At 50.5% G+C, this 24098-nt stretch overlaps 2 protein-coding genes across 2 annotated transcripts in view; one reads left to right on the plus strand and one right to left on the minus strand.

Annotated features, from left to right (window-relative positions):
• LOC135406004 (zinc finger protein 91-like) overlaps positions 1 to 24098 on the plus strand; it is a 369522-nt gene that overhangs the window by 103341 nt on the left and 242083 nt on the right. The gene's annotated exons all lie outside the window — the stretch shown is intronic.
• LOC135406283 (uncharacterized) lies at positions 41 to 7201 on the minus strand. Its single transcript, XM_064640706.1, has 6 exons — positions 7098 to 7201; positions 5292 to 5424; positions 3806 to 4087; positions 2878 to 3113; positions 2019 to 2216; positions 41 to 827 (listed from the first exon to the last, which is right to left on the minus strand). Exons 1-6 carry the CDS (start codon positions 7166 to 7168, stop codon positions 41 to 43), a joined length of 1707 nt encoding a protein of 568 aa, XP_064496776.1. The 5' UTR covers positions 7169 to 7201.

The raw sequence follows: 24098 nt of genomic DNA on the forward strand, positions 1-24098 counted from the left end.
CCTTGTCTGCCTTGTCTCCCACTTGGGAGAGCTCTGGGTCTCATTTGTCTTTCCATTGGTACAGTCCATGCCCTTGCACATCTTCCCACTGAGGCAGGTCATGGTATCTCTCACCTTCCCACTGGGACAGCTCTGGGACTGCCACATCTCCCCATTGGGACAGTTCTTGATAAGTCTCTTCTTCTTCCCTTTGGGACACCTCTTGCACTGTCGCATGTTCTTCCCATCGGGTCAGCTCCTGGTATCTCACACCATCTTCTTCCCATTCGTACAGCTCCTGGCGTCTCACAGTTTCTTCCCGTTGGTACAGCTCTGGGTGTCTCCCATCCCGCCACTGGGAAAGTTCTCGGACTCTCCCATCTTCTTCAAATTCGTAGAGCTCTCGGTGTCTTCTGGCTCCCCCTTGGGAACGTTGTTGACTCACTACTTCTTCCCATGGGTAGAGCTCTTGGGGTGTCACGTCTTCTTCCCACGCGGTAACATCTGTGCATTGGGAAAGGTCTGGATGGGTGTCGCATTTCCAGTCATCGTCCACGTGGGCAAAGGCCCCCTCCTCGGTCTGATAGAGAACTTGTGTCTTCTTCAAGCTGACGCCCAGCCCAAAGAGCTCAGCAGCCTCAGCACAGCAGGATGTTAAACGCTGCAGAGCTGCCACTGTGTGAGCCACGAGGGCGGCGGCGTCAGCGTAAAGCAGCTCCCGGACAAGATGGTTTAAGGTCTTGGTGTGGGCCTTCAGTCGCCTTAGGTTGAAAGGGCTTCCATGGGTACGATATGGGATGTAGATCCCACCTTCTTCATCGAGGTCTGCCGTGGCCCTTTGGAGCATCCTGCTGACAAAGATTGTGAACAGGGTTGGTGCGAGAACGCTGCCTTGTTTCGCACCATTGGATATTAGAAAGGGCTCAGAGAGTGCATTGCCATATCTGACTTGGCCGTGCTGACCCTCATGGAGTGAGATGATCATTTTAAGGAACTTGGGGGGACAACCTAAATGTTCCAAAATCTGCCACAGACCGTTTCTGCTCACAGGATGGAAAGCCTTGGTGAGCTCAACAAAGGTTCCAGAGAGACCTTTGTTCTGTCCCCTGCACTTCTCTTGCAGTTGTCTGAGAACAAACCCCATGTCTGTGGTCCCCCTGTTGGCTCTGAAACCACCTTGGACAGCCCTCTTTGGACACCTGGCCTCAAATTCTACAGCAGGTTTTATGCTACGGATGGCAAGCACTGAACTGATATTTGCCAAAAAAGGACCGAATAATCTTTTCCCAAAGACAGATTCTCTTTTGTCATTGATCTTCTTGCTTATTCCAAGAAAGACTGCACCCCATAAGCTACCAAGACAAGCCATGAATCCCAGAATCCTAGCAAAACTCAAGAACTAACAGCAAAGAACGGGGATGGTTTGGTTTAGTGCTGAATGCCATGGGTGTACACGGGAGGGGAAGTGATGGCTGAAGCTTCTAAAAATCTGATCTCGTGGCTGCTTTGCTGTTTGTGCTTGAGATCAACTCTAGTGAAGGGCAACTTCAGCTTCAGCCAAGTGTTTCTTTGCGCTTGGCTTTTTCCAGGCAACTGCATAACATTGGACGCAACATTTTGGGAAGCAGCAAGTTTTCACATTCCAGTCTGAACTGGAAGGCTGGCAGAAAAACCCCCAAAACCTACTTCTCACAGGAACTTGGAAAAAATGGCTGGAGAGCTGTCAAGAGTTAGAAATAGTCACCTTTTTGCTTAAAAACCCTCCTGACATAATGACACATTACCTCGTTGAAGGTCTCGAGCCATTTTTGCATCCCGTTCCTGTCGTGCCCAGAATTATACAGACAAGACACAGTTAAGATGTAGCATTGACAAAGTTAAGAGTGTAGAACTTAGGTGGGAGGTTCCTGCGCCACAGAGCTCTTTCCCACAGTTTCTCTTGTCAAAGAATGGAGTTCCACAGCTCATTGCTTCCATTTCCATGTTTTTTGGCCTCTGACCACTCTGGAAAATTCGTACATACCTGTCTTCAGCTTTACCACAGATGTCTGGGTGCTGTTCTGAGACCTAGGCTTCTGCTCAGCCCCAAACTGATGCCAAGATGTCCCAGGCCAGGTGAATCCAGAAGTGGACTTGCAGCCAGGTGTCCGCTGACGGCGCTGCTTGGGACTGCAGATCTGCTTCTGTGGCGCTCCCAAAGGAGCTTGGTGTTGGCCTCTGCAAGTCTCTCATTAGCTCTGAAACATTCACAAGCACACACAGAGTCATCTTTGGCAGGAAGGCTTTCGCAAAGTTACCCTCCACAGCCTTGGCTACTACTCGACTTCTAAAAGCCAAGGGCATGAAGAGCATCCAAAACCAGCACATCCTTTGATCTGAGCTTGTTCACAGGGCCTGTTCCTAAGAAATCACACCAAGTACAAGGAGCAGCGAGTGTCACCTCCATAAGACCTCTGGGCTACCCTGGCCTTCTCAAGGAAAGCTCAACCCTCAGACCCGCTGCCAGAACAGAAGCCAAGAAAGAGCCTTCTTAGTTTGGATTCACAGAATCCAACTCTCTTCTGTGAGAGGCCTCTCCTTATTCAAACAGCAAAGGGCACAAGATTCATCTTTTCTGTCACACACAGGATGAGGAGATGAGAGACTGGCAAAAAGACTGCCTGCTAAAACAACCTCAGCTTGAGAAGACACCAGTAATGCCAGAGTGGTGGTGCTGTGGTGTTACTGCTGGGAAGACAGGTCTGATGAAGGGAAGGGTCTCAAGGAACTTTCCCCACAAAGATGCCACGTTCTGCTTTCCCACATGACGCTGGCCAGATGTAGAAAAGGGAATTTAGAAGGAAAATGCATGAGGAAAAACGAGTTTGTTATTCCCAGTCCAAAAAGGCATGGACTTACCTTTCCAGTTTCTTGGCGAGGCTTTTTCTGGTTTTGGCTTCCACCAGATACAGCTCTTTGTACTTGTCCACTTCTGCCTGGGTGGATTCTTCTGGAAAAGGTCTTTCTGCTTGGTTGCTTTTTCTCCTTCCCAGTGCACGTTCAAGATCTCTAATTCTGTCTTCCATCTGCTTTTTCAGTGAGTCCAAATGACTGCTTCTGATTTCTTCTAAGGTGTCCTGGTGGGCTGCCTGTGCCTGAAGGAGACAGTGCACCTTCAACCACCACAAGAAAAAGAGAGCTCTGCCCAGCACAAAATGGCACAGACCCAGTTCCAAGGGCCCAGCCTTACTCAGAGAGGCGGCTCTGCCTCCTCACTCCCAGCAGCAGCCAAGGCAGAACCCAGGAGCTCCCAGGGCAAAGAATTCTTTGCATTGGCAAAGAAGCCCAAATTAGCACTCTGCTTCAAAGCTACTAATGAAGAGACTCTGTGTCTGTAGGACAGGGCACATGGAAAATGGTTCTTCAAAGACAAGAAGAGCGTCCCCCACCTCCACCCCCTCACCCACACCCCTGTCATTTAAGGGACTCCTTTTCTGAGCACCTTCCCCCCTGCAAGGACAAAGCAGCACCTGTAGGTCTGGCCATGCCAGCTGGGAGTTGCCAAACCCATCCAAGGATGAGCAGTGAGAAGCAGAGCAGCCCACAGAGGTCCCCCCAAGCACTGCAAAGTGGGAATCTGCCTTGGGCAGCCTTTGGATTCAGGGACCTGCCGGCACATTCCACACCCATGACAGCACTCCTGCCCAACCAGACTGCCTTCTGCCACTGCCTTCAGCAAAGACAGAAGCTAACCCACAGAATACAGGAGCAAAAGAAAAAGACCAAAACCATGGCCACGAGAGAAGTTTACGTAGTGCCTGTGGTCACTGGGGAGAAATTCACTTACTTGCAAAAACTCATTGACTTCTTGGAGTTTTTGCCTTATTTCCTGGTCTGCTCGTTCTTCCACCTCTCTTTTATGTTGTTCTAGTTGGCTGCGATCCACCACGTTGGTCTCCAAGTGATGCTGCAGTTTTGCCAGCTCTTCTTGCAGCTGGCATTTGTCCATGGCCAGGTTCTCGCACTCCCCACGCAGGGCAGACAGCTCTTCTTGCAAAGCCTGGTTTTTGGCCTCCAGCTGCGTGCACTGTTCACGTTCCCTGTCCAGCTGCTGGGAAAGTTCAGCAACCTGCAGACAGAAAGGAAAAAAAAGGAACTCGGCGCGATGTAAAGGCAGTGAATTCTGGGAAAACCCCAAAAGGAGGTGCCCAGGGAGACTTTATTCATCATCTGCTGGCTCAGGACTAGACACAAAGTGCAACCAGGCTTTTCTTTTCCAGCAAGAACAGCTTTCCCATCATTTGTCACGGGATTCCTCAGGTTCCCATCCTTTTGGGGTTCCTCATGCAAAAATGCTCCAAGCTTCTGGACTCCAAAGGAATCACTGCAAAGGCAGGAAGCCATTCTACAGGGATGCCTTCAAACCCAAGCGTGGCTCTGACAGACGCCGCTTCAGCAACGGATCCGAGTGAGGAGCAGAGAAGGGATGAGAGGTTCTGTGCCACTGCTGCACAGGCACAGCAGCCTCAACAGCACTGCTGGGAACAGCCCTTCTGGCTCCCCGCCACAGGATGGGCTGAAACAGCTCCCCGTGAGCAAGAAGGGACAGATTTTCCCCTGGGAGGCCCCTGTCCTCCTTGGGCCCTGGGCAGCAACAACACTGTGCAGAAAAGCCAAACCTCAAGTGCCTCCTGCTCAGCTCGTGCCTGAGACAGGGCTCAGGGGCTGATGGTGCCCTGCCAGTGACAGCGCTGTTCCTCCCCTCTCTGCCAGGGCAGCAATTCATCTGGCACACCCAGAGGACGCTGTCACAGCCTCCCTCCAGCTGCAGCCAGGCCTGAGCTGGGCCCCACTGCTCTCAGCCCATGCACGTGATGTCCTGCCAGGACGGCAGACCTGCCCATCCCTCAGGCCCAGCCGGGGGATCTGCACTCTTGGCTGACCCCGCTCACTCTCAGGGGACCTGTTCTGCTCTTCCTGCTCAGGGCCTGTGGGACGGCTCCCTGGCCCCTCAGCTCACGCACCCTGCCAGGCTGCTGCCACTCCTGGCTTGCCCCTCCTCTGCAGGACAGCCTGGCCTCCATCAGCCCTTACACCTACTGCTTTGCCCTCAACATTTCCATCTTTCCCCACAAGGAGAACTACCCCGGATTAGTTCGAGTCATCTCCCACTGGAACAGCAGGAGGAGCATTAAGAAAAGCCCATCACATCCAAAATGCAGCCAGGGAAATAAAAAAATCATCAACGTGACAAGAAATAGAGAGAAAGCATCTCCCAGCTTTCAAAAGAAGGAACACCACAACCAAAAAGCCCCACCCAGAGCACAGCTCACCTCTGTTCGTAATCTATCAACTTCCTTGACCTTTTCAGAATATCTGTTCTTCATTTCTTCCAGCTGGGACTGGCTATTTTTCTCTTCATTAACCCTGACTTTCCTCCTCTCTATCCTCAGAAGCTTTTCCAACCTGCACAGCAAATTAGTGAAGAAAACCATGAAACACAGGAAGAACCAGCCTTTCCCCCACAGTCTCACAGAAACAGCACAGACAGCATCCAAGCCTAGAATGGCTTGGCTTGGCAGGGACCTTAAAGATCATCCAGTTCCAAGCCTCCTGCTGTGGGCAGGGACACCTTCCACCAGACCAGCTTGTTCACAACCCCATCCAGCCTGGCCTTGAACACTTCCAGCCATGGGGCATTCACAGCTTCTCTGGGCAACCTGTTGCAGTTCCTCACCACCCTCCCAGCAACCAATTTCTTCCGAGGATCAAATCTAAACCTCCTCTCTTTCCCTTTGAAGCCATTCCCCCTTGTCCTCTCCCTTACAGGCTCTTTTAAATGCACTCTCTTCATCCTTCTTGTGGGCTCCCTTCACACCCCAAAAGGCCACCAGGAGGTCACCCCAAAGCCTTCTCTTTGCCAGGCTGAAGTGTTGCAATTGTCCCAGCCTTTCCTCCTAGCAGAGGTGCTCCATCTTTCCAAGCACCTTGGTGGCCTCCTCTGGGCTCAGTCCAACAGCTGGAGGTCCTTGCTGTGCTGAGGAGCCCAGAGCTGGATGCAGCCCTCCAGCTGGGCTCTCCCAAGGGCAGAGCAGAGAGGCAGAATGCCCTCCCTCCACCCGCTGGCCACGCTGCCTTGGACGCAGCCCAGGACACAATTGGCTCTCTGGGCTGCGAGCGCACATCGCCGGCTCATGTCCCGCCTCTCCTCCAGCCCAAGGGCTTCTCAGCAGGGCTGCTCTGCCCCTCTTCATCCCCCAGCCTGCACTGATACAGGGGCTGCCCTGAGCCACGGCCAGCAGCTTGCACTGGCTCTGGTTAAACCATCAGCAGATTGCCATGGGCCCACTTCTCCAGCTGGTCCAGGGCCCTCTGGGTGGCATCAGCTGTGTCAAACACACCCCTCAGCTTGGTGTCAGCTGCAAATTTGCTGAGGGCACACTCCATCCCTTCCTCTGGATCATTAGTGAAGAGATTAAAGAACACTGGGCCCAATCCAGACCCCTGAGGGACACCACTCGGCACTGATGGCCCTCAGCACTCTGAGCCATTGATCACCACCTCTGCATGGCACTGTTCACCCAATTTCTTATCCATCAAACAGTCCACGCATCCAATCCATCTCTCTCCACTTTGGAGAGAAGGATGTTGTGGGGGACTGTGTCAAAGGCTTTCCAGAATGGCAGGGAGATGACATGGGTAGCCCTTGTCCACTGAGGCAGTCACTCCATCTTAGAAGGCCACCAGGTCAGTCAAGCAGGACTTGCCCTTGGGGAAGCTGTGCTGGTGCTTCCAATCACCTCCCTGTCATCCACGTGCCTTGACAGAGCTTCTAGAAGGATCTTTTCCATGGCTTTCCCAGGCACAGAGGGCAGGCTGACAGGTTGGCAGTTCCCAGGGCCCTCCTTTCTACCCCTTTCAAAGATGGGCACAGTGGGGTTCCCTTTTTCCCCTCACCTGGGACTTCCCCTGCCTGCCACGACTTTTCCAATATCAAGGAGAGCATCTTGGCAACTCCATCAGACCCTGTTGGCCAATGGAGGGCAATAATGCTGGCCAGATGTAGAAGATGATTTCGAAGGCAAATGCAGGAAGAAAAAGGAGTCTCTTATTACCACTCCAAAAAAGCCTGGACTTACCTTTCCAGTTTCTTGGCAAGGCATCTTCTGGTTGTCACTTCCTCCAGATACAGCTCCTTGTACATTTCCATTTGGCCCTGTGTTGCTTCTTTCCGAGAAGCACTCTCTTGATGGGTGTTTTTGACCCTGTCCAATTCACTTTCCAGATCTCTAATTCTTTCTTCCAACTGGATTCTCATGGAATCACAATGACTGTCTCCAATTTGTCCTGATGTGTCCTGGTGGGCTGCCTGTGCCTGAAGGAGACAGTGCACCTTCAACCACCACAAGACAAAGAGAGCTATGCCCAGCACAAAATGGCACAGACCCAGTTCCAAGGGCCCAGCCTTACTCAGAGAGGCAGCTCTGCCTCCTCACTCCCAGCAGCAACCAAGGCAGAACCCATGACAGCACTCCTGCCCAACCAGACTGCCTTCTGCCACTGCCTTCAACAGAGACAGAAGCTAACACACAGAAGACAGGAGCAAAAGAAAAATACCCAAAACCGTGGCCACGAGAGAAGTTTACGTAGCACCTGTGGACACTGGGGAGAAATTCACTTACTGGCAAAACGAGGCTGACCTCTTGTAGCTTTGGACTTATTTCCTGGTCAGCTCGTTCTGCCACCTCTCTTTTCCATGGTTCTGTTTGGCTGCCATCCAGCCCCAAAGTCTCCAGTCGATGATGGAGTTTTGTCATCTCTTCTTGCAGCTGGCATTTGCTCTTCTCCAGTTTTTCACACTTCCCAAGCAGACTGGACAGCTCTTCTCTCAAAGCCTGCTTTGGGGCCTCTGGTTGCATGCCTGTTCCAGGCTCCATGTCCAGCTGCTGGGAAAGTTCACCACCCTGGACACAGCAAGAAAAAAAAGAAAAGGGAACTCAGCATGATCTAAAGGCAGTGAATTCTGGGCAAACCTCTCAAGGGGGTGGCCATGGCAACTGTATTTATCATCTACTGGAAACCAGCCTGGAAAACACTTGAAAGATTCCCCAACAGAAAGAAGGAACTTTGGACCTACTTAAGAATTTGGGAGACACTTCTGGCAGCAATACTTCCGGCTCCCTTGGAGCTCAGGATGAAACTCCTCATTTAGAATCTAAGATCTCCTCGAGTGTCCAGCACAGCAAATACCCTCAGGGCTTTTGTAGCAGCTGGGGAAAGGAGCAGGCTGCTTTCTGAGCAGCCTCTGCTGAGGAGAAGGCAGAAACTGAGCTCCCCAGGCTCTCCAGGAAAACTTCATCTGACAGTTGCCCCACAGAAATAGGCAACTAGGCTCAAGAGTCACAAAAAGGGACATTTAGGACCAGCTTACTGAGGCAGGGGCTTGCAGGGCTCTCGGAAGGGCTTCAACGCTGTCGCTTGGCTGCTGGACAGTGGCTTCCAATCTGCTGTTCTCACTTGCAAAGCTTAAGAAGAAATACAGCTCTTATTCCCAGAAAAGCCAATGCCAGACAAACTGTGCTAAGGAACAGAAGCCACAGCAGAAGTGTCCTTCAAAATCCCACTGACTCTCCCCTTGTTTCCACCCAGTCCCCCAAAGCCACAGACCCCTCACTTCACTGGGTCACTCTCTTACTCTTGCGCCTCTTCTTCCAGTTGTTTTACGGTTGGACTGGTCTCGGAAGATGCCAACGGGAGGTCCTGCAGTTTCTGGGAAGATGTTCTTGCTTCTCTTTCCTTGTCATCCAAGGCAGTCTTCAAGTCCCCAACACGATGCTCGGACTGAAGATGCTTTTCTTCCTCCTCCCGTGGCTGTAAAATCACGGGAAGAATGCACAGTTGTCAGGGGAGCTTTTCCAGAGAGGAGCCAGCTGCTGCTGAAGAACTCAGGTGCTGCATGTCTGTGTGCATCCCCTCTGCCCAAAGAACTGCAATCCATTCAAGTCCCTTCAGAGCTTCACTTCTACTACCCCATGAACACAAACTGTAGGCCTTTGTCCTCTTTTACAGCAGCCTCTCCCCTCCCTCCACTGCTTTCCTGCAGCTCAGTTCTAAGCACCGACACTGCCCCTCCGACCTGTTTTGTGACCTGGGACACTTCTTGTATTCCCTTGCTTGCTACTCCAGGAGGAGAGGAGTGAAATAGTTCATCTCCCTAAAGGAAGGTGCCTGGCAAGTGTCAGAGGCCAAGTGCTCTGGCACATGTGCTCTGGAGCCCAGGATTGCACCAGGGGAGCACGGGGAGTTCTCTGAAGTGGGAAAGACCCGGACTGTGGTGCAGAGAGAGGCGCCCAGCAGCCCCTGAGCAGGAAGCAGAGGATGCCAGAATACTGGTTTGTCCGTTTTCAGGATGGAGAGGAAGCAACAGGCACCCCCAGGTTTATCCCTGTGGGGACAGGCTTTCCATACCTCCGTGTCAGCCCTGTCCAGCTCCTCCTGCAAGCGCAGATTATCTTCCTCCAGGTGAGCCTCATGGCTTCCAGGAACCACAAGAGCAGTCCTAAAGCATCCAAAATTTCATCGGAAACATGTCCCATCCTGCATCATTTTCCCCTGCTTGCTCCCAAAAGAGCTCTTCCTCCCTTTCCTACAAGCTCCGGGAAAGCAAAGCCAAGTCCATGGAAGCACTGGAGAATTTCTCTTCCAAGTGGCCTCCCTAAAGCAGCCTCAGCTACCAGCTCAGGCCGTGCTGTTCAGGGCTCCTTGCACTGCTCTTCCAAGTCCCCCCAGATGCGGTTGCACAAACTCCCAGGGCAAGCCCTTCGACCCCCTGACCATCTCCATGGCAGGAAGTTTTCTCCTTCTGTGCTCGGAGCCCCTCGTGTCCCCTGGGACAGTGTTGCTTCTCTTTCCCCCAACGCTTCCCTTCAGAGCACTGAACGCCCCAACTCTGCCGTGCCTTAAACCCCCCTGGCCTGCAGAGCAGCCACGCTGCTGAGCTACTGGCAAGTTTCCCCGGGGCTCTGGCTCTGGGTGTGGGGAGGGCACCACAGACAAGGCTTTCTTGCAGACCTCAGGGGGCAAAGGACGAGAGCCCCTGAGGTAGGAGAGCAGCCAAGGGCAGACCTGCATTTACCAGTCCCACTGGAACTGCTTCCACGGGGCTGCTCCTTCTTTTTCCCAGCTCATTGCCACGCCCCTCGTCTGGGTCACACTTGCAGACTACCCAGAACACCCGGGGGCTGTTTTGACAAAGCCCTCACCTTTCCCCCTGGGCTTGAGCAGGCCTGCCAGCTGCTTGTTCCAGAAGGCACTCCATCTCCTCATGCTGTTGGAAGGCTGCAAGTTTCAAGGGGGTAAATCCCCACTAAAAAGAGAAAGAATCCCCATTAGAAAGACACAGACAAGCTGTGCAGCTCTTGGAAAGAGCAGCTTTAGCCACATGCCAAGGTTACCTGGTTCTGAGCATCACTGTTGGCATGATGCTCCAGTAACAGCCCTGCTACAGCTGTGTTTTTAGAGAGCACAGCCAGGTGAAGGGCAGTGTTGCCGTCAGCGTCTGCCAGATTGGGGTCGGCACCGTGTTCCAGCAGAACAGCAACACGTTCCTCCTGCTCCTGCTGGACTGCCTGGCAACAACACACCAAAAGGGAAAGGCTTCCAACTTTTCCATCCCCCTCTGTCACGACTCCCTCAGCTCCTGAGTGCTGCCATAGAAGACCACCTTCAAAGATCAGCTAACAGAGGCTGTGCCCTGCCCATTGCAATAGGTGTGTTTCTATGGCCCTGCCCTGCAAGGAATCCTGCCAGACACCTCCCCTTTAACACCCCAGCACTGAGCCCCACCTCCAAGCTCAGAAGGCATTCCACACACCTTCATCAGGGCTGTTCTCTTGAAGCTGTCAGCGAGGTTGGGCTGGCTGTTCTTTCTTAGCAGATATCTCACGACATCTGCGTGGCCATTGGCTGAAGCCAGATGTAGAGGTGTCCTAAAAATTAAACAGATGCTCTTAACCCAGACAGACAAAGGACGAGCCCAAGCTGTGTCTCTACCCTGGGGACTCTGCTCCGACTCTGCTCCTGCTCCTGCTGCTGCTGCTGCTGCTGTTACAGGCCTGTGCTGATGAGCCAGAGGGCAGAAGGGAACAGGTGAGGGCTGAGCAGCTGCAGAACAGCCCTGCAGAGAGAGCACGGCCAAGGGGCAGGTGGGCAACACGCGTTTGCAGCAGCGCTGGAGCCCGGCCGGCAGCTCCGAGCAGTGAAAAGCTCAAGAGTTCCCTGTCCCAGCTGACAGGGCAAATGTCACTTTTCAAGCCTTGTCCCTAAGAGAGGGCTGCCGAGGACTACTGCAGCTCGGCTCAGGAGCAGCCAAGCTGTGCCATCAGCGTGGCCCAGAACTCACCGCATCTCCTGGTCTGGCCTGTCGATGCCGACTACCTTGACGTACCAGCGCCAGCGCCTCAGCCAGCCCAGGTCACCGCGGGCGGCCGCGCGGTGCAGCCTGCCCAGCCCCTGCTCCCGGAGCTGGGAGGTGCTGCTGGAGCTGGTGGCAGCCCAGGGCTGCCCACTGGGGCTGCTGGAGGGCGACTGCCGTCGCTCCTTGCTCAGAAGCCACGGCATGGCCCTGCTTGGAGCTCCCAGCAGCAGGAAGGGCAAGAAGGCCCCGGCGGGCTGCCGGGGGCCAAGTGGGGATGAGGAATGAGGATGAGGATGAGGTTTAGGGTGAGGGTGACAAAGGGGACGAGAATAAGGACAGGCACAGGGTAGAAAGCACAAGGCAGACGAGGTCGCCCTGCGCAGCGGTCGTGGCCTGCAGCTGCCAAGACGGCGATGCAGGCGCGCAATGCTCCCCGAGCGGGATGTGCTGCTGCTCCCCGAGAGGCTACAGCAGCTCTGGGCACCGGCTGCGGGCACCAACAAAGCCGTGCCCGACTGGCACCTGTGGCGTCACAATGGCTGGTGGAAGGCTCAGCACGTCAGCGTGGGGTGTGACAGAGGCCACGGGGCAGGGTGGGGCCGGGTGGGGCAGGGCAGGGCGGGGCAGGTGTGAGGGCGGCCCTGCTGGGCCTTGTGGGAAGGAGGCGGCCTGGGCCTTGTGAGGGCGGCCAGTGGGAGTAGGCACTGCCCCGCCTCAGGGCGCCCCGGGGCAGGGCCCGGGACGCTCCCACCGGGCCGCAGGCTGCGGTAGGCGCTGGAGCAGCTCCCGCATCACCCGCTCTGGCTTTTTGCTTCAGCCCGAGCTGCCTCTGGGCACACTGCCATCAAATGAGGCTCAGGAGGAAGTGGGATCCCAGCCCAAGCAGGTGGGACCCACCACAGCTCTCAAGAAATGCCCACCCAGCGCTCCAAGCCCACCAGGCCAGAGTTCCAGGACAATTCCCCAACTCCTTTGTCTTGTCCCTCTTGAAGAGCAGACACCTCACTCCCCCTCCCCCTCAGAACTGCTCTCTCCTGCTGCTTTGCCAGATGCCAACAGTGAATTTCTGCTCTGCTGCTCTGTAGCAGGGGACCCTTGTATAACAAGGAATGATTGATGCTCCTCGTGCGATGTTGTGGACAAAGAGAATTTATTCAAACTCGCGCGCTCTTTTATCCTTACATACCATGTGACTTTCTTAACCAACCAGTTTACTAACTCTGGGGCATGCTCCTTGGGCTCTGTACCTGGGCACATCCTCTGTGCCCCTCAGACACGCCCCTACACATCCCCTCTTTTAATTATATTAAGAAGTCACAAAAACAATATGAACAAAAATACAAACAACAATGCAAAGAACAATTTTAACAATCAGAGCATTATAAAACTACTAAGCTTCGCAGTGATCCGGCACATTGCTTGCTCAGTTGCTTAACTCTAATGTAAAACTTTTTAAAACCTTCTTATATTCCTATAGGGTAGTGCAACTTGGATAATTACTTTATTAACTTGGGGCTTATCTTAACTGTGCATAAACTTATAACTTTTTTAATCTGAGGGTTTTTTAATAACTGGGGATTTCAAACTTTATTTAAGAACAGGGTAATCTTAGCAAACTACAATTCCTTAAAAGCGACCTGTGGCTGAGGTAGTGTTATTTGTGAGGTGTTTGTTTCTTATTATTTGACCAGTCACACAACTATTTTCATTCATTCACTCATATCATACGTCGGTGGCCACCGCACACTGCACACACACATGAACACACACACACACACATTCCAGAGACTGCTTTTCACCACGTTGGTCACTTCCTAATGTAAACTTGAAAACATAACATAACTCTTTTCCAAACTTCTGTGTTGCTCTGGTTCCTGCTGCTGTGGTCACATATTTGAATAGGGTTTTACACACCTGGAAGAAACCTGCTTAAGTTCTTTTCTATAACTCTTAGGCATAGCTTTCTCTCCATGTCACAAACCTAGGAATCTCATCCATCGTCCTGAAATCAAATCTTACTATGATTAGCAACTTGGGAGAAACAAACGCCTGAGGTGTGTGCTGCTTTTCAGACCTGCTTCTTTCAGCACTGTCACAACTCAAAAATTGATAACATACATAGCTTTTTCCAGATGTTCTTACAGGTTACACCAGTTCTCCCCCCTTTTGTTTAAACTTAGCACGTGTTTAAATATGTGCCTTTACTGTTTTATGGATTAGTGTGAAATGCTTGACATGAGAATTTTCCTATTTCATAGGAATTTAGCTGCTTAATATTAATGTTAATTTATTTTAGAGTACCAAAGGGTTGCTAAGCAACTAACTCATGTGTTTTACACTTTTGTGTTTTGTCTAGTGAATGTAATAGCAGTTATGTTTTGTGAATGTATATCTATTTGTATGTACAATTTCAATATGTCCAATTCAAAAATGTATATCTCTGATCGCCAAGCCTCATTTGCTACTAGGGTGGTTTCCTGACAGTGTGGCATACCTTGATGATGTAGCTTTATTAATTGTTATTTTGAATGGTCTCTTAGAGAACCTGTATTCTGATGGAGAATGAATGAAGCAATTGCTTGCCTTAAAACTCTGGGTATAGTGTTAAACATTGCTGCTTTAGCAGCTTTCCAGTTTCTGTCAGTCATTGGCTGTGGCAGGTCAGGATGTGATTTTGCGTGCATTTGTATACAAATCATACCTTTTGTAACTCACAGGAACCAACTAGAACGCATTTCAAAAAACAGGTAAGGGTTAACAATATCTCAAGGAAATTAACTTTCAAAACAGATTATCAACCTCATAGCATAATAAGCACAATCATAACATCAAAGGATTGTTTTAAATTCTTCTCAAGGTAATGACAATCAGTCCAGAACTACACAGGAGCTTAGTTCATGGCTTGAAGTTTTCTCACTGTTCCGTGGCAGGGTTTATTTAAGTCTATTGCAGCATATGTGTTTTCATAGATGCATGTGTGAAGGCCCTGAGGCCTTTCATTGGTTCAGTTTTGCATCCGGTGTGGCCTTTAAAGGTAAACTGTTGATTTCTGCCACAATCTGTGCTTAAGGAGATGGATTAAAATATTACCACCAAAACTTGCCAGGGCATCTTGAAATCCAGCGTCCTCAGCTGTCATCCTATCCAAATTGTCCTTTCAGAGCTGGAATGTTGGTAAAGGCAGGATTTCTTCTGTCCAGATCTTCAGTCGTGCTCTGCCCTAAATGACAAGCTTACAAACTCAATAGCAACTTACACAGATTTAGGTGGTGGGGTATGACTGAAAAAGCTGTTTTAGAACCAACAGCGGCTCCTCTCAGTTTGATCCCACTGAAACAAAGCTGCAATGCTTCATACCTGCTGGAAACAAAAACTAGGCAGATTTGCTTTTCAGGATCTCCCCTGTTTTGTTTGCTCTTTGTTACCTTGGTATAATTCTCTAATATTTGGTTTGCCTCTGTAATCAACAATTTGTCAGACTTTAAGTTGGAGTTCTCCCCTAGCAACACAAAGAGAGGTTGTAGGTCCCCTCTGTTTATGGCTAAAACCGGTTTTAAGCAACTGGTAGCCCTTTGAGGTTTCTGCAACTCGTGTAAATACAAATGTTTTTTACCTCGAGCTGTGTCACCTGTGTAGAGCTTTTTTGCTGTGTTGTCTTGTCCATGGCAAGTCCAGAATTGTGGTTGTTGGATCCTTCCTGAAACAAACTGAAGATCTGCACCTTGGGCAGTTTTGGTTAAAACAGCAGGAACAATTAGCAGTTCATTTTTTGTGGCATTGGTTATTAATGTGTCTTCTGCATAATGATGTATTATGGCTGTCTGATACTTCATCGAGGTATTTTGCATCTCCTGAGGAGGTACAGCCCAGCAGTGAGTTTGAATAGTCTGTGCACTGCTTAAAACCATGATGGGAAAGAGGGGTTTCTGGGCATCTTCAGGGTGACAGAGAATGGTAAAGGAATGGTTTTTTGAATCAGTTACCACTTGTGACCAATTTGCTAGAAACCCTTTAAATAGAGGCAGTCCAATCTGCAAGGCTTCTGCATGTGTTTTGACTGCGTGTTCTGCTGTTAACATCTGTAATGTTTTCCACCTGTCACCTTTCCTTGGGGTACAGGGTACATGGTTATTTTGGGGGCTGGTTATTGGTATATTGTGGCTTGCCTTAAGTAGTTTTCTCTTTTGCACATGAAAGGTGGTGCTAAAAAAGAGTACAGTTAGCAATGCTATTACAAGCAATACAATGCTTGTAGCACATCTTTTGCTTTGTTTATGGCACCCTTGGTACAACTGAGTCATTTCTCTGCTGCTAGGGTGTTTATGGAATGTTGCAATTAGGGGCTTCCAGGGACAATTCTCCTGATAGTGATTCACTTCTCCACAACTAAAACAACTATCTGTGTGTCTGACTTCCTTCTGTGTTCTTATTTGGGTATCTAAAGCTGCAGCTAGAGAGGCAGGTAGCTGCTTCTCAGAGTTAACCTTTTGGTAGGGTTGCACCAGCTCAGTAAAGTCACAGTTCTCCCTTGCAGGAGAGCTCTGCAAAGCTCTTGCATTTTCTCTTTCAAAAGCCAATTGCTTGTACAGCATCTCTCTGGCTTCATTGTATTCAATTTGCTTGTTTAAAGTCGACTGCAGCTGGTCCAAACATCTTAAATTTAACTCAGTATAACCTTCTAATTCTTTTACTGTTGGATAGATAACCATTTGGATCAGCAGTGAGAATGTTTTCCATAGCTTTTAGGGCTTGCCTGGCTATCTCTTTATGGTATTTTGATTGTGAATCTAAATTATAATTTGCTTTCCCGCTTGACTGGTGTGCTGTGGTGTCTGCCTGTAGGTATTTAATATGAACAGAGCAATTTTTCTGGAAATCAGCTAACCAGACTGTATATTGGGTGTCACTGAGAACTAGTTTTATCAGTTCTTTCCAGTCATATGTAGTGAGGGGATAGGTGTGACTCAATGCCTCCAAATATTTAAAAATATTAGTTAAGGACAGACCAGAACTCTTATCAAATGCCTCAGGTTTTCTGTGGCCTCATACAAGGTCTGACTCTGTGGGGGCTGGCCTTGGCTCATATCGTCTGGGCATGCCTGATTAATATTCAGGTTTTCCATTTGAATTGCCTTGTCCAGACATTGTTCCCACATGTTAGCTGAAATCTCCCCCTGTGCCCTATTGATCCCTCCCGTTGGAACCATGTTTGGCTCTTTCTCCCCCTCCTTCTCCCCTTCCTTCTCTCCCTCCCTCCATTCCTCCCATCCCTCCCCCCTTTTGGTTTCGGCAAAACCGGTTCCCTGTGGGGGGATGGTGGTCGGTGCAGGTGGCGAGTGGAGGGCAGGGTTGGCTCCTCGGCCGGAAAGAAAGGTTGGAGTTCAGTCTGTGTGTGGGGGGGAAATGGCTGCGGCCATGGCTGGCCACGTGTTCGCTGTTCATTTGCAGCGAAAGGGGATGAATACATTAAATTACTCTCCCCATCACTGTAACAGGACTGCCTTGTGTGGACCCGGGGGTCAGAAGTTTGCATGGCAGTGTCTGTCCCTTCCCAGCGACTCGTTTTACGTGGCTCACGTGTCTCCCGGTATGATCCCTGAGTTTGTATTACCATGTTGTGCTGTGCTTGCTTTCAGCAGTGTGTGTGGGGGGGTGTGGTGTGGGCTGTTTTGTTCTTCCCTGTGTGCCTCGTGCAGGCAGAGTTTATCAGAGTAAAACTGCTTTATGTTGCAAAGTTTAGCAAAACGCTACAGTCTGAGTTTTGCTTCAATGTGTCATGAGGTTTCTACGGAAACAGGTGTTTTGTGTTACCTTATCTCGAGCGGCTGGGAGCCCACGTTCTGAGTCCCTTTGTAGCAGTTTGGGCTCTCTGCAGTCTTTTTTCTGCGGCTTTGGGAGGTCCGGGCTGTGTCGGCTGCGGCGAGGGGGTGCGCTGTGCTGCTCCGGCGGCGTGGGCGGTTCTGCGCACGGCTGGGGGCGGCTGCAGCTCGGGGCAGCTCCCGGCGCGGGGGCAGGCTCGGCAGATGCTGGTTCGGCGATGGCAGGCCGTGGGGTTCCGGCGCTGGTGGCTGGTGTCCCGGTGCAGGCTGCAAGCTGCGGGCTCGGGACAGCGGCGGCGGCGGCTCCGGCGGCGTGCTCGGGGCCGCGGCGGTCCTAGCGCCGGGCCGGGGTCGCGGCGGGGCGTCCTCGGCGCGTGCGGCTCGGTGGCTGCCGCGAGGCGCGGGGCCGGCGGGCGGTCCTAGCGCCGGGCCGGCAGCGAAAAGCGGCGAAAAGTTCTTTTGGGGTTTCCGCAGTTTCTGAAAGGTTTTTCCTCAACTTGGAGGCTCTACACTGTTCTCACAGACAGGCAGGGGTCGGCAGGGGGTGGCCAGCCTCCTCCGGTGCACAAGACAGAGCAGGGGGTGGTCAGCACACTGCTTGGCTCGACCGTTTCCCGGGTACTTTCAAACTACGGTTTTAGTAGTTGCTAGGCAACAGGCACTAGGTGCCGGACCGGCGGTGCAGCGGGCACGGAGCTCTGCGCTTTCCGCTAGGCAGAAAGGCAATGCAGGGGTCCTGCGGTGGGGCTGGGATGGTACGGGCGGCAGCGAAACCGCTTCTCGCACGTGATCCAGTAGTCGGTAGCGGGATGCCGCTTTTACCAGATGACCGACACTTAGGGAATCAACAGGCTTTTCTCTGACGATCTTAAGGTGCTCCGCGGCTCGTTCCCCGAGCTGCAGGCACGCTTTCGTCCAGGGATCAGTCTTAGACGTGCGGTACGTCCCAGACAGACTCACTGCTTTTGATGTTGCGTTGACCCTCTTCGCTCTCTCCGGTTGCCTGCTCTGACCTCTCGGCTTCTTCCTTAACTCTTTCTTCTCTTCTTCCGTGCACTACCTAATCTTTTTCGAGCTCGCTAAACTAACTGTCCGTCTCTTAGATGCCACTAAGACCACGGGGTTTACTGACGTCAAAGTTTTTTGTGGTCAAAGATTCCCAAGTCAAACTAATAGACCTGATAACCGGAAACTACCACTTATATACCTGATCCAGGTTAAATATCTGCTTAATATAAGCTAAAATTGTCCCTTTCGGATCGCCATATGTAGCAGGGGACCCTTGTATAACAAGGAATGATTGATGCTCCTCGTGCTGTGTTGTGGACAAAGAGAGTTTATTCAAACTCGCGCGCCCTTTTATCCTTACAGATCATGTGACTTTCTTAACCAACCAGTTTACTAACTCTGGGGCATGCTCCTTGGGCTCTGTACCTGGGCACATCCTCTGTGCCACCTTAGACACGCCCCTACACCAGACATGGGATGAATAATCAATATTCACTGTACACAACTTTATCCCAGGAGAAAAACCCCATGAAAACCCTGACCCAGCACCACAAAACCCTGAGCAGGCAGGCTGGAACAAGGAGTCCCATTCTGAATGCTGTGGAAGAGAAAACAGGCCATTTGTGCCTTCAGAAAAGCATCCAGTCATCATTTTCCTCGGGGCATCCTCGAAGCAAAAGGTTTCTTAAGACAGATGCCAGAGCTTGGCAGCAGGCTGTCCTTCTCAGCTTGGAAAATCTCTGCTAACTTACCTAACAATGGTACAAACCCCCATGTTAATGTTGTCAAACAGCTGCATCTGCAGGATTCCTGTTCCAGCCTCACCTAATGCACAATTATCACACCTCTTTTTAAAATTAAAGGGGAGGAAAAAAAAAAAAGTGTGTGTGGGGGAGTCAATAGTTTTTATTCCAAAATGCTTTCAAATCTTTCCATGTGTACATGTTCTCTCATATAAAAATCACCCATAAGGAATCCCTGTCCATGTGTCATCTGATGGGGTCACTTTTCTGTGTTAAGTTCCCTCCTTAAAATATGACAGCTGATCCATTTGGGAACTCACCCAAGGACAGGTGAGCTTCATTTCTACTTTCTTTCATTCTCTCCTAAGATTTGATATTCAGGGGCTGAAACGTGAGGGTCTCTCCTGTCCTGATCTGTCTCCTCTAATCCCTCCTTTTCCTGTTCCCGTGGCTTCCACTACCTTGTTAGCTTGTCATCCCCCCCTTTACACCCCAAATAACACGTTTTTCCTCTCCCCCTGGGAGCCATCACTACTTTTCTCTCAACCCTCTTCCATCCAAGCCAGCAGCTCTTCCCTGCCAGTGCAGCTGCTTGGAGAACCAGAAATCCTGGGCTGTCCTTTACCTGTTGATAAACAAAGCAGTGGCTTCTTCCCCCGGGGGCTGAAAGTGTCCCCTCCCCCAGACTGGGGCCTGGAATTCCAACCACATTCCTGACCTTGGGTTTCACAGTTACCCATCAGTTTGGGGGAGGGGAAAAGAAAAAAGGTGAAGAGATTACAGCAGCAAGTGAACTGGGGCTAAATAAATGTACCTTCATTTTCTCCAGCTGTTCTGGAGAAATAAATAAAAAGAGTACTATAGGAGGAAAAAAAAGCTCAAACCAGGTATCAGTTTACTGAATTTCATCCAGGAATACAGAAGAAGGACATGCCTGCAAACACACATCTGCACTAACTTATCAAACTGCACAGTGCAAAATCTGACCCCAAGGAGTCTGTGCAAAACAGTGGGGATGGAATCAGAGAGGGGAAGGAAAACATCCTCAGCAGTGCCTGTCCCAGTCCAGGGGCATCACTGAGCAGCACCTACATTTCCATGGCTCTCTGGGCAGGGAATTTTTCATGTGTGCCAAACAGCACATCATTAAGTTTCTTCACACTGAAATACAAGAGACATTTCAGGGTACCTGAACAGCCAGATTCTTAAAGCACAGCTACCTCAAGGCAAGGGAAGAAGTGAGATTCAGTGGCACTTGGCAGAAGCTGCCCAGTGCATTGTGTCAAATGGGTATTTACCCAAAGGAGCAACAAGCTCAAGCCATCAGGGAAAGAGCCAGATGATGGAAGGGTGTTAGCTGCTGAGAATTTCTTTGGGAAGAAGTAAACTGTTAACTTGAGATAGAAATTTGCAGTATACCATGGAACCTTATTCAAAGTCCAGCTGCAAAATACCTTATTGCTAAGAGTGTGAAATAAATCCTAAAGTGTCATCAACTCTGTGATTTCCTCTTTATTCCCAATCACTAATTAAAGAAACATAACTCGGGTGTGATCTCACTCTGTGCTCCAGTGAGATCAACATTAGAACAATATTGTCACTGTCTCCTGGTCTCTTGTGCTCCTCACTGGCAGGCACTTGGTGCACCCCTGGATATCCTGCTAAGGAGGTAAAAAACTAACCCTTCTAAAGTTCCAGATTTCCCTCACCTGTTTGGACACAGTTGGACAAACTGGACCAAGTTATGACTTGAAAGCCACCTGCTGGATTTAGCATTAATTACTCCTTGTTTTGATCTGAGGGAAAAAGGCTCACACCACACAACCTCTGAATGCTCCTTTGAACTCACCCACAGTGTGTTCACAAAGACACAGAGCAAGGCTTTTAGCTTTTGCTGCTCCCCTCAGGTCCAGCAGACAAAAAATGTCTCTGTGAAACAACAGCAATTGCCTTACCCTGTTACTGAACTCCATTCAGTTTATCTGGTCTCAAACAAACACTCCATATTTTCTCCTTGTTTTATTTCCAAGGCCATGGGTCTGGGTATTTAGATGACTGCCTTCACTGGTGCAGGATAGAAACGGTTCACATGGCTATAAATGAATATTATTCTCTTGACAAAACACCTTTTCCAAAGCCTCTGACAAAAAGAAAGGGAAAAAAACCCAGACAGAAAAAGGGAGCCACAGGCACATTGCCTGTCACCCACCAAAAAAGGTCTCCTCCCTAAAGATAATTCAGGCACACCCTTCAATCTGGATCTCTCACTATCACCCCAAACTCTTCTTTAGTGGAAGTTTCTGTAGGGAAGCTGAAGTGCATCACTGTCCCAGACAGCCAAGGATAAGGTGACTGAGGGAATTCAGTTGCTCTAATTAATGCAGGATTATTTCCCTTTCTTTTGGTGAAGCTAATAATGTGACTGGTGGAATGCCAGTAAAAATGAAATCATAAACTAGTGCAGTAGCAAAGGGAAAACTTACTTTAGTTATGGAGTGTTGCCAGCAGAAATCTTGACAATCTTACACATATTTACACTGATAAAATACCACATGTACTTCCTGGGATACTGCAAGCTTTCTGCAATCCTTGTGGCATGTCTGTACAGAGCAAGAGTTAACATTTGAGGTGATACCTTAATAAATGAGTTGCAGTTCTATTGTCTCTTGAATGTTAAACACCACATCCTAAATGCAGGAACACGTTCAAGGTCAATGTCCTATTTTAGACCTTTTCAGCAGCTGTGATATTGTGATAATCACACCTAAAACATTCCTCTAGAGACAGTAAATTAGCTCTTTTCACTAGAAGGATTCTTATGATCAAAAACAAATCTGAAAGAGAACAAAGTCAGATTTCTTTTTTTGTTTGTTTGTTGTTTTTTTTCAGCAATGCAATAAATTGCTGTCCCTAACTGGGATGGCTTTTCTACCCAAGAATTTAAAAGAAAACCCCAAAGTTCACTTGATTCTGCACTTATATAACCTTTGGGGTTTTTTTGGAGGCCTCACTTATGTAAAAATACCTTCCTTAAAATGCATTTATGCTTTCTGTAAGAACCAAACCATTCCAGCTGACATAGCATTCTATCACCAATACTGCAGGGAAATGTAATATCCCACTGAAGCAGAAGGGAAAGAAGACAACTGAGCATCAGCAGCTCTTCCTAAGCAAGGTCAGGGGTTTAGCTCCATCTAACTGAGGGGTGAGATGTGTCCCTCAAAATGGGTCTCTTCCCACTCCCCCCCAGCCCTTCTACCCGACTGCAAGCTCAAAGTTCTAAAAAGAGAAGAGGAAGCTGGAGCGTCAATATTTCCCCAGTGCAAACCCCAATGATCTTTGCTGGGAGCTGACAGGAATTGCTGTTCCACTGCCCTGGGAGATCCCGGCTTGAGGCGAGAGCGCAGCCCCGCCCAGAGCCCCCAACCCCTCTGAGAGCTTTTGTAGCGTCTGTTTGTCCATGTCCCTGTGGCAGAGGCTCCCCCGACATCTGCCCTGGAGCTGGAACAGCTGCTGGACCAAACAAGGCGTTGTCCAGCCCGCCTTCCCCCAGCCCCGACCGCCCCAGCCCATCTTCCATCGCTCTGCTTCCTTTTCCTGCCCCTGCTCCCCCTCCGCTCCCTTCCCTCTGGCATTTTTATGAGGAATGTTCTCGCTGTTCTCACTGTCCGAGCATGAGCTGATCCCCAGGGCAGCCTGTGGAATGTAACCCCTCAAGCACCAAATTCCTTCCCCTGTGCCAAAGACACGGGTTTGTTGTTGCTGCCCCTCCCGCCGAGCACCAGCTCCATCTCCTGCTCCTGCCCAGCGGCTTTGCAGAAATCCGGGGCTGGGTGTGGATTGAAGGCTGGGGCAAGGGACAGGATAAAGATGCTTCACTTCCACCCTTGGTGTCTCGGTGTTTGTGATCTTGGGAATCCTCACAAACCTGGAACAATGGCAGATTATCTGCTGTTGTAAGATATGTACCTGGAGATTGTTTTGATATGTGTTTAAATCTTCCTTGAAAGAACAACTGATAGAAAACAATGTATAAAAAAAAGGAAAAGGGAAAAATAAGAAAAAAAATTTAAAAAAAGGGAGAAAAAAGAGAAAAAGGAGAAAAAAAGAAAGAAAAATCAGAAAAAAATGAGAAAAAAATGAAAAAAGAGAAAAAAGAAAAAAGAGAGAGAAAAAAGGGAAGAAAAGAAAGAAGAAAGAAGAAATAAAGAAAAGAAAGAAAGAAAAAAGAGAAAATAAAAGAAGACAGAGAAACAAACCCCCAAACAGTCCGATCCTCCCCGCCGCAAGGACTACAACTCCCACAATGCACCGCGCAGGCGGAGGGCGGGCCGGGGCCGGGGCCGCGCGCTGATTGGCTGCGGGCGGGTCTGTAAAGGCGGGGGGCGGGCAGAGCGGGCGCCATGTTGGCCTCGTGGCGTGAGGGGGGAGAAGGTGCCGGTCGCTGCACTTCGCTGTGAGAGCTGGCGGGGGGCGGCGAGAGCGGGGTCTGGGCATCCCCTCGGGGCTGCGGGGAGCGCGGCTGGGGGTGGGAGGGCCGGAGGGCTCGGGAGGGCTTAGCGGGGGGGTTCGGGGGTTCCCGGGGACGTTTTGAGGGGTCCCTGAGGGGGTTCGGTGTCCTGAGGGGACTCAGGGGGGAGGTTGAAGGTCCCTGAAGGGGTTTGGGGGGCTCTGATGGGGGTTTTGGTTTCTGAGGAGATTTGGGGGGTCCTAGGTGGGCTTTGGGGGTCTGTGAGGAGTTTTGGGGTTCCTAGGGGGCTTTGCGGGGATCTTCGAGGCAGTTTTGGGGTCTCTAGGGGGTTTAAGGGGTCCCAGGCGGTTTTGAGGGTCCGTGAGGGGGATTGGGGGTCCCTGAATGGGCTTGGGGAGTCTCAAGTGGGTTTTGCAGGTCACTGAGAGGGTTTAGAGGGTGCTGGGGAGGGATGAGGGGTCCTTGAGGAGGTTTCGATGGGTCGAGGGGGGGATTTCAGGGGTTGTGAGGGGATTTTAGGGGATCCCCTAAAGCCCAGCAGTGGGTTCAGGGGGTCCTCCAGCTCCCAGGGGAGGGGTCCTAGGGATACCCCCCAAAATCTGGGGGGGAGATGTACCACATCTGGGTAAGGGGATCCCAGTGCCCCCAGTATATCCCAGTGACCTCCCAGTGACCCTCAGTAC

This window comes from Pseudopipra pipra, chromosome W, assembly GCF_036250125.1.
Source record: "Pseudopipra pipra isolate bDixPip1 chromosome W, bDixPip1.hap1, whole genome shotgun sequence".
Lineage (NCBI taxonomy): Eukaryota > Metazoa > Chordata > Aves > Passeriformes > Pipridae > Pseudopipra > Pseudopipra pipra.

Excerpts from the sequence above, each read along its gene's own strand:
- LOC135406283 (XM_064640706.1), bottom strand. The coding sequence starts at position 7,168 with ATGGAAATGTACAAGGAGCTGTATCTGGAGGAAGTGACAACCAGAAGA. Across the intron at positions 5,425-7,097 it reads CTTGCCAAGAAACTGGAAAG|GTTGGAAAAGCTTCTGAGGA; the intron begins GTAAGTCCAGGC and ends TTTGCTGTGCAG. Across the intron at positions 3,114-3,805 it reads AAGTCAATGAGTTTTTGCAA|GCACAGGCAGCCCACCAGGA; the intron begins GTAAGTGAATTT and ends TGTCTCCTTCAG.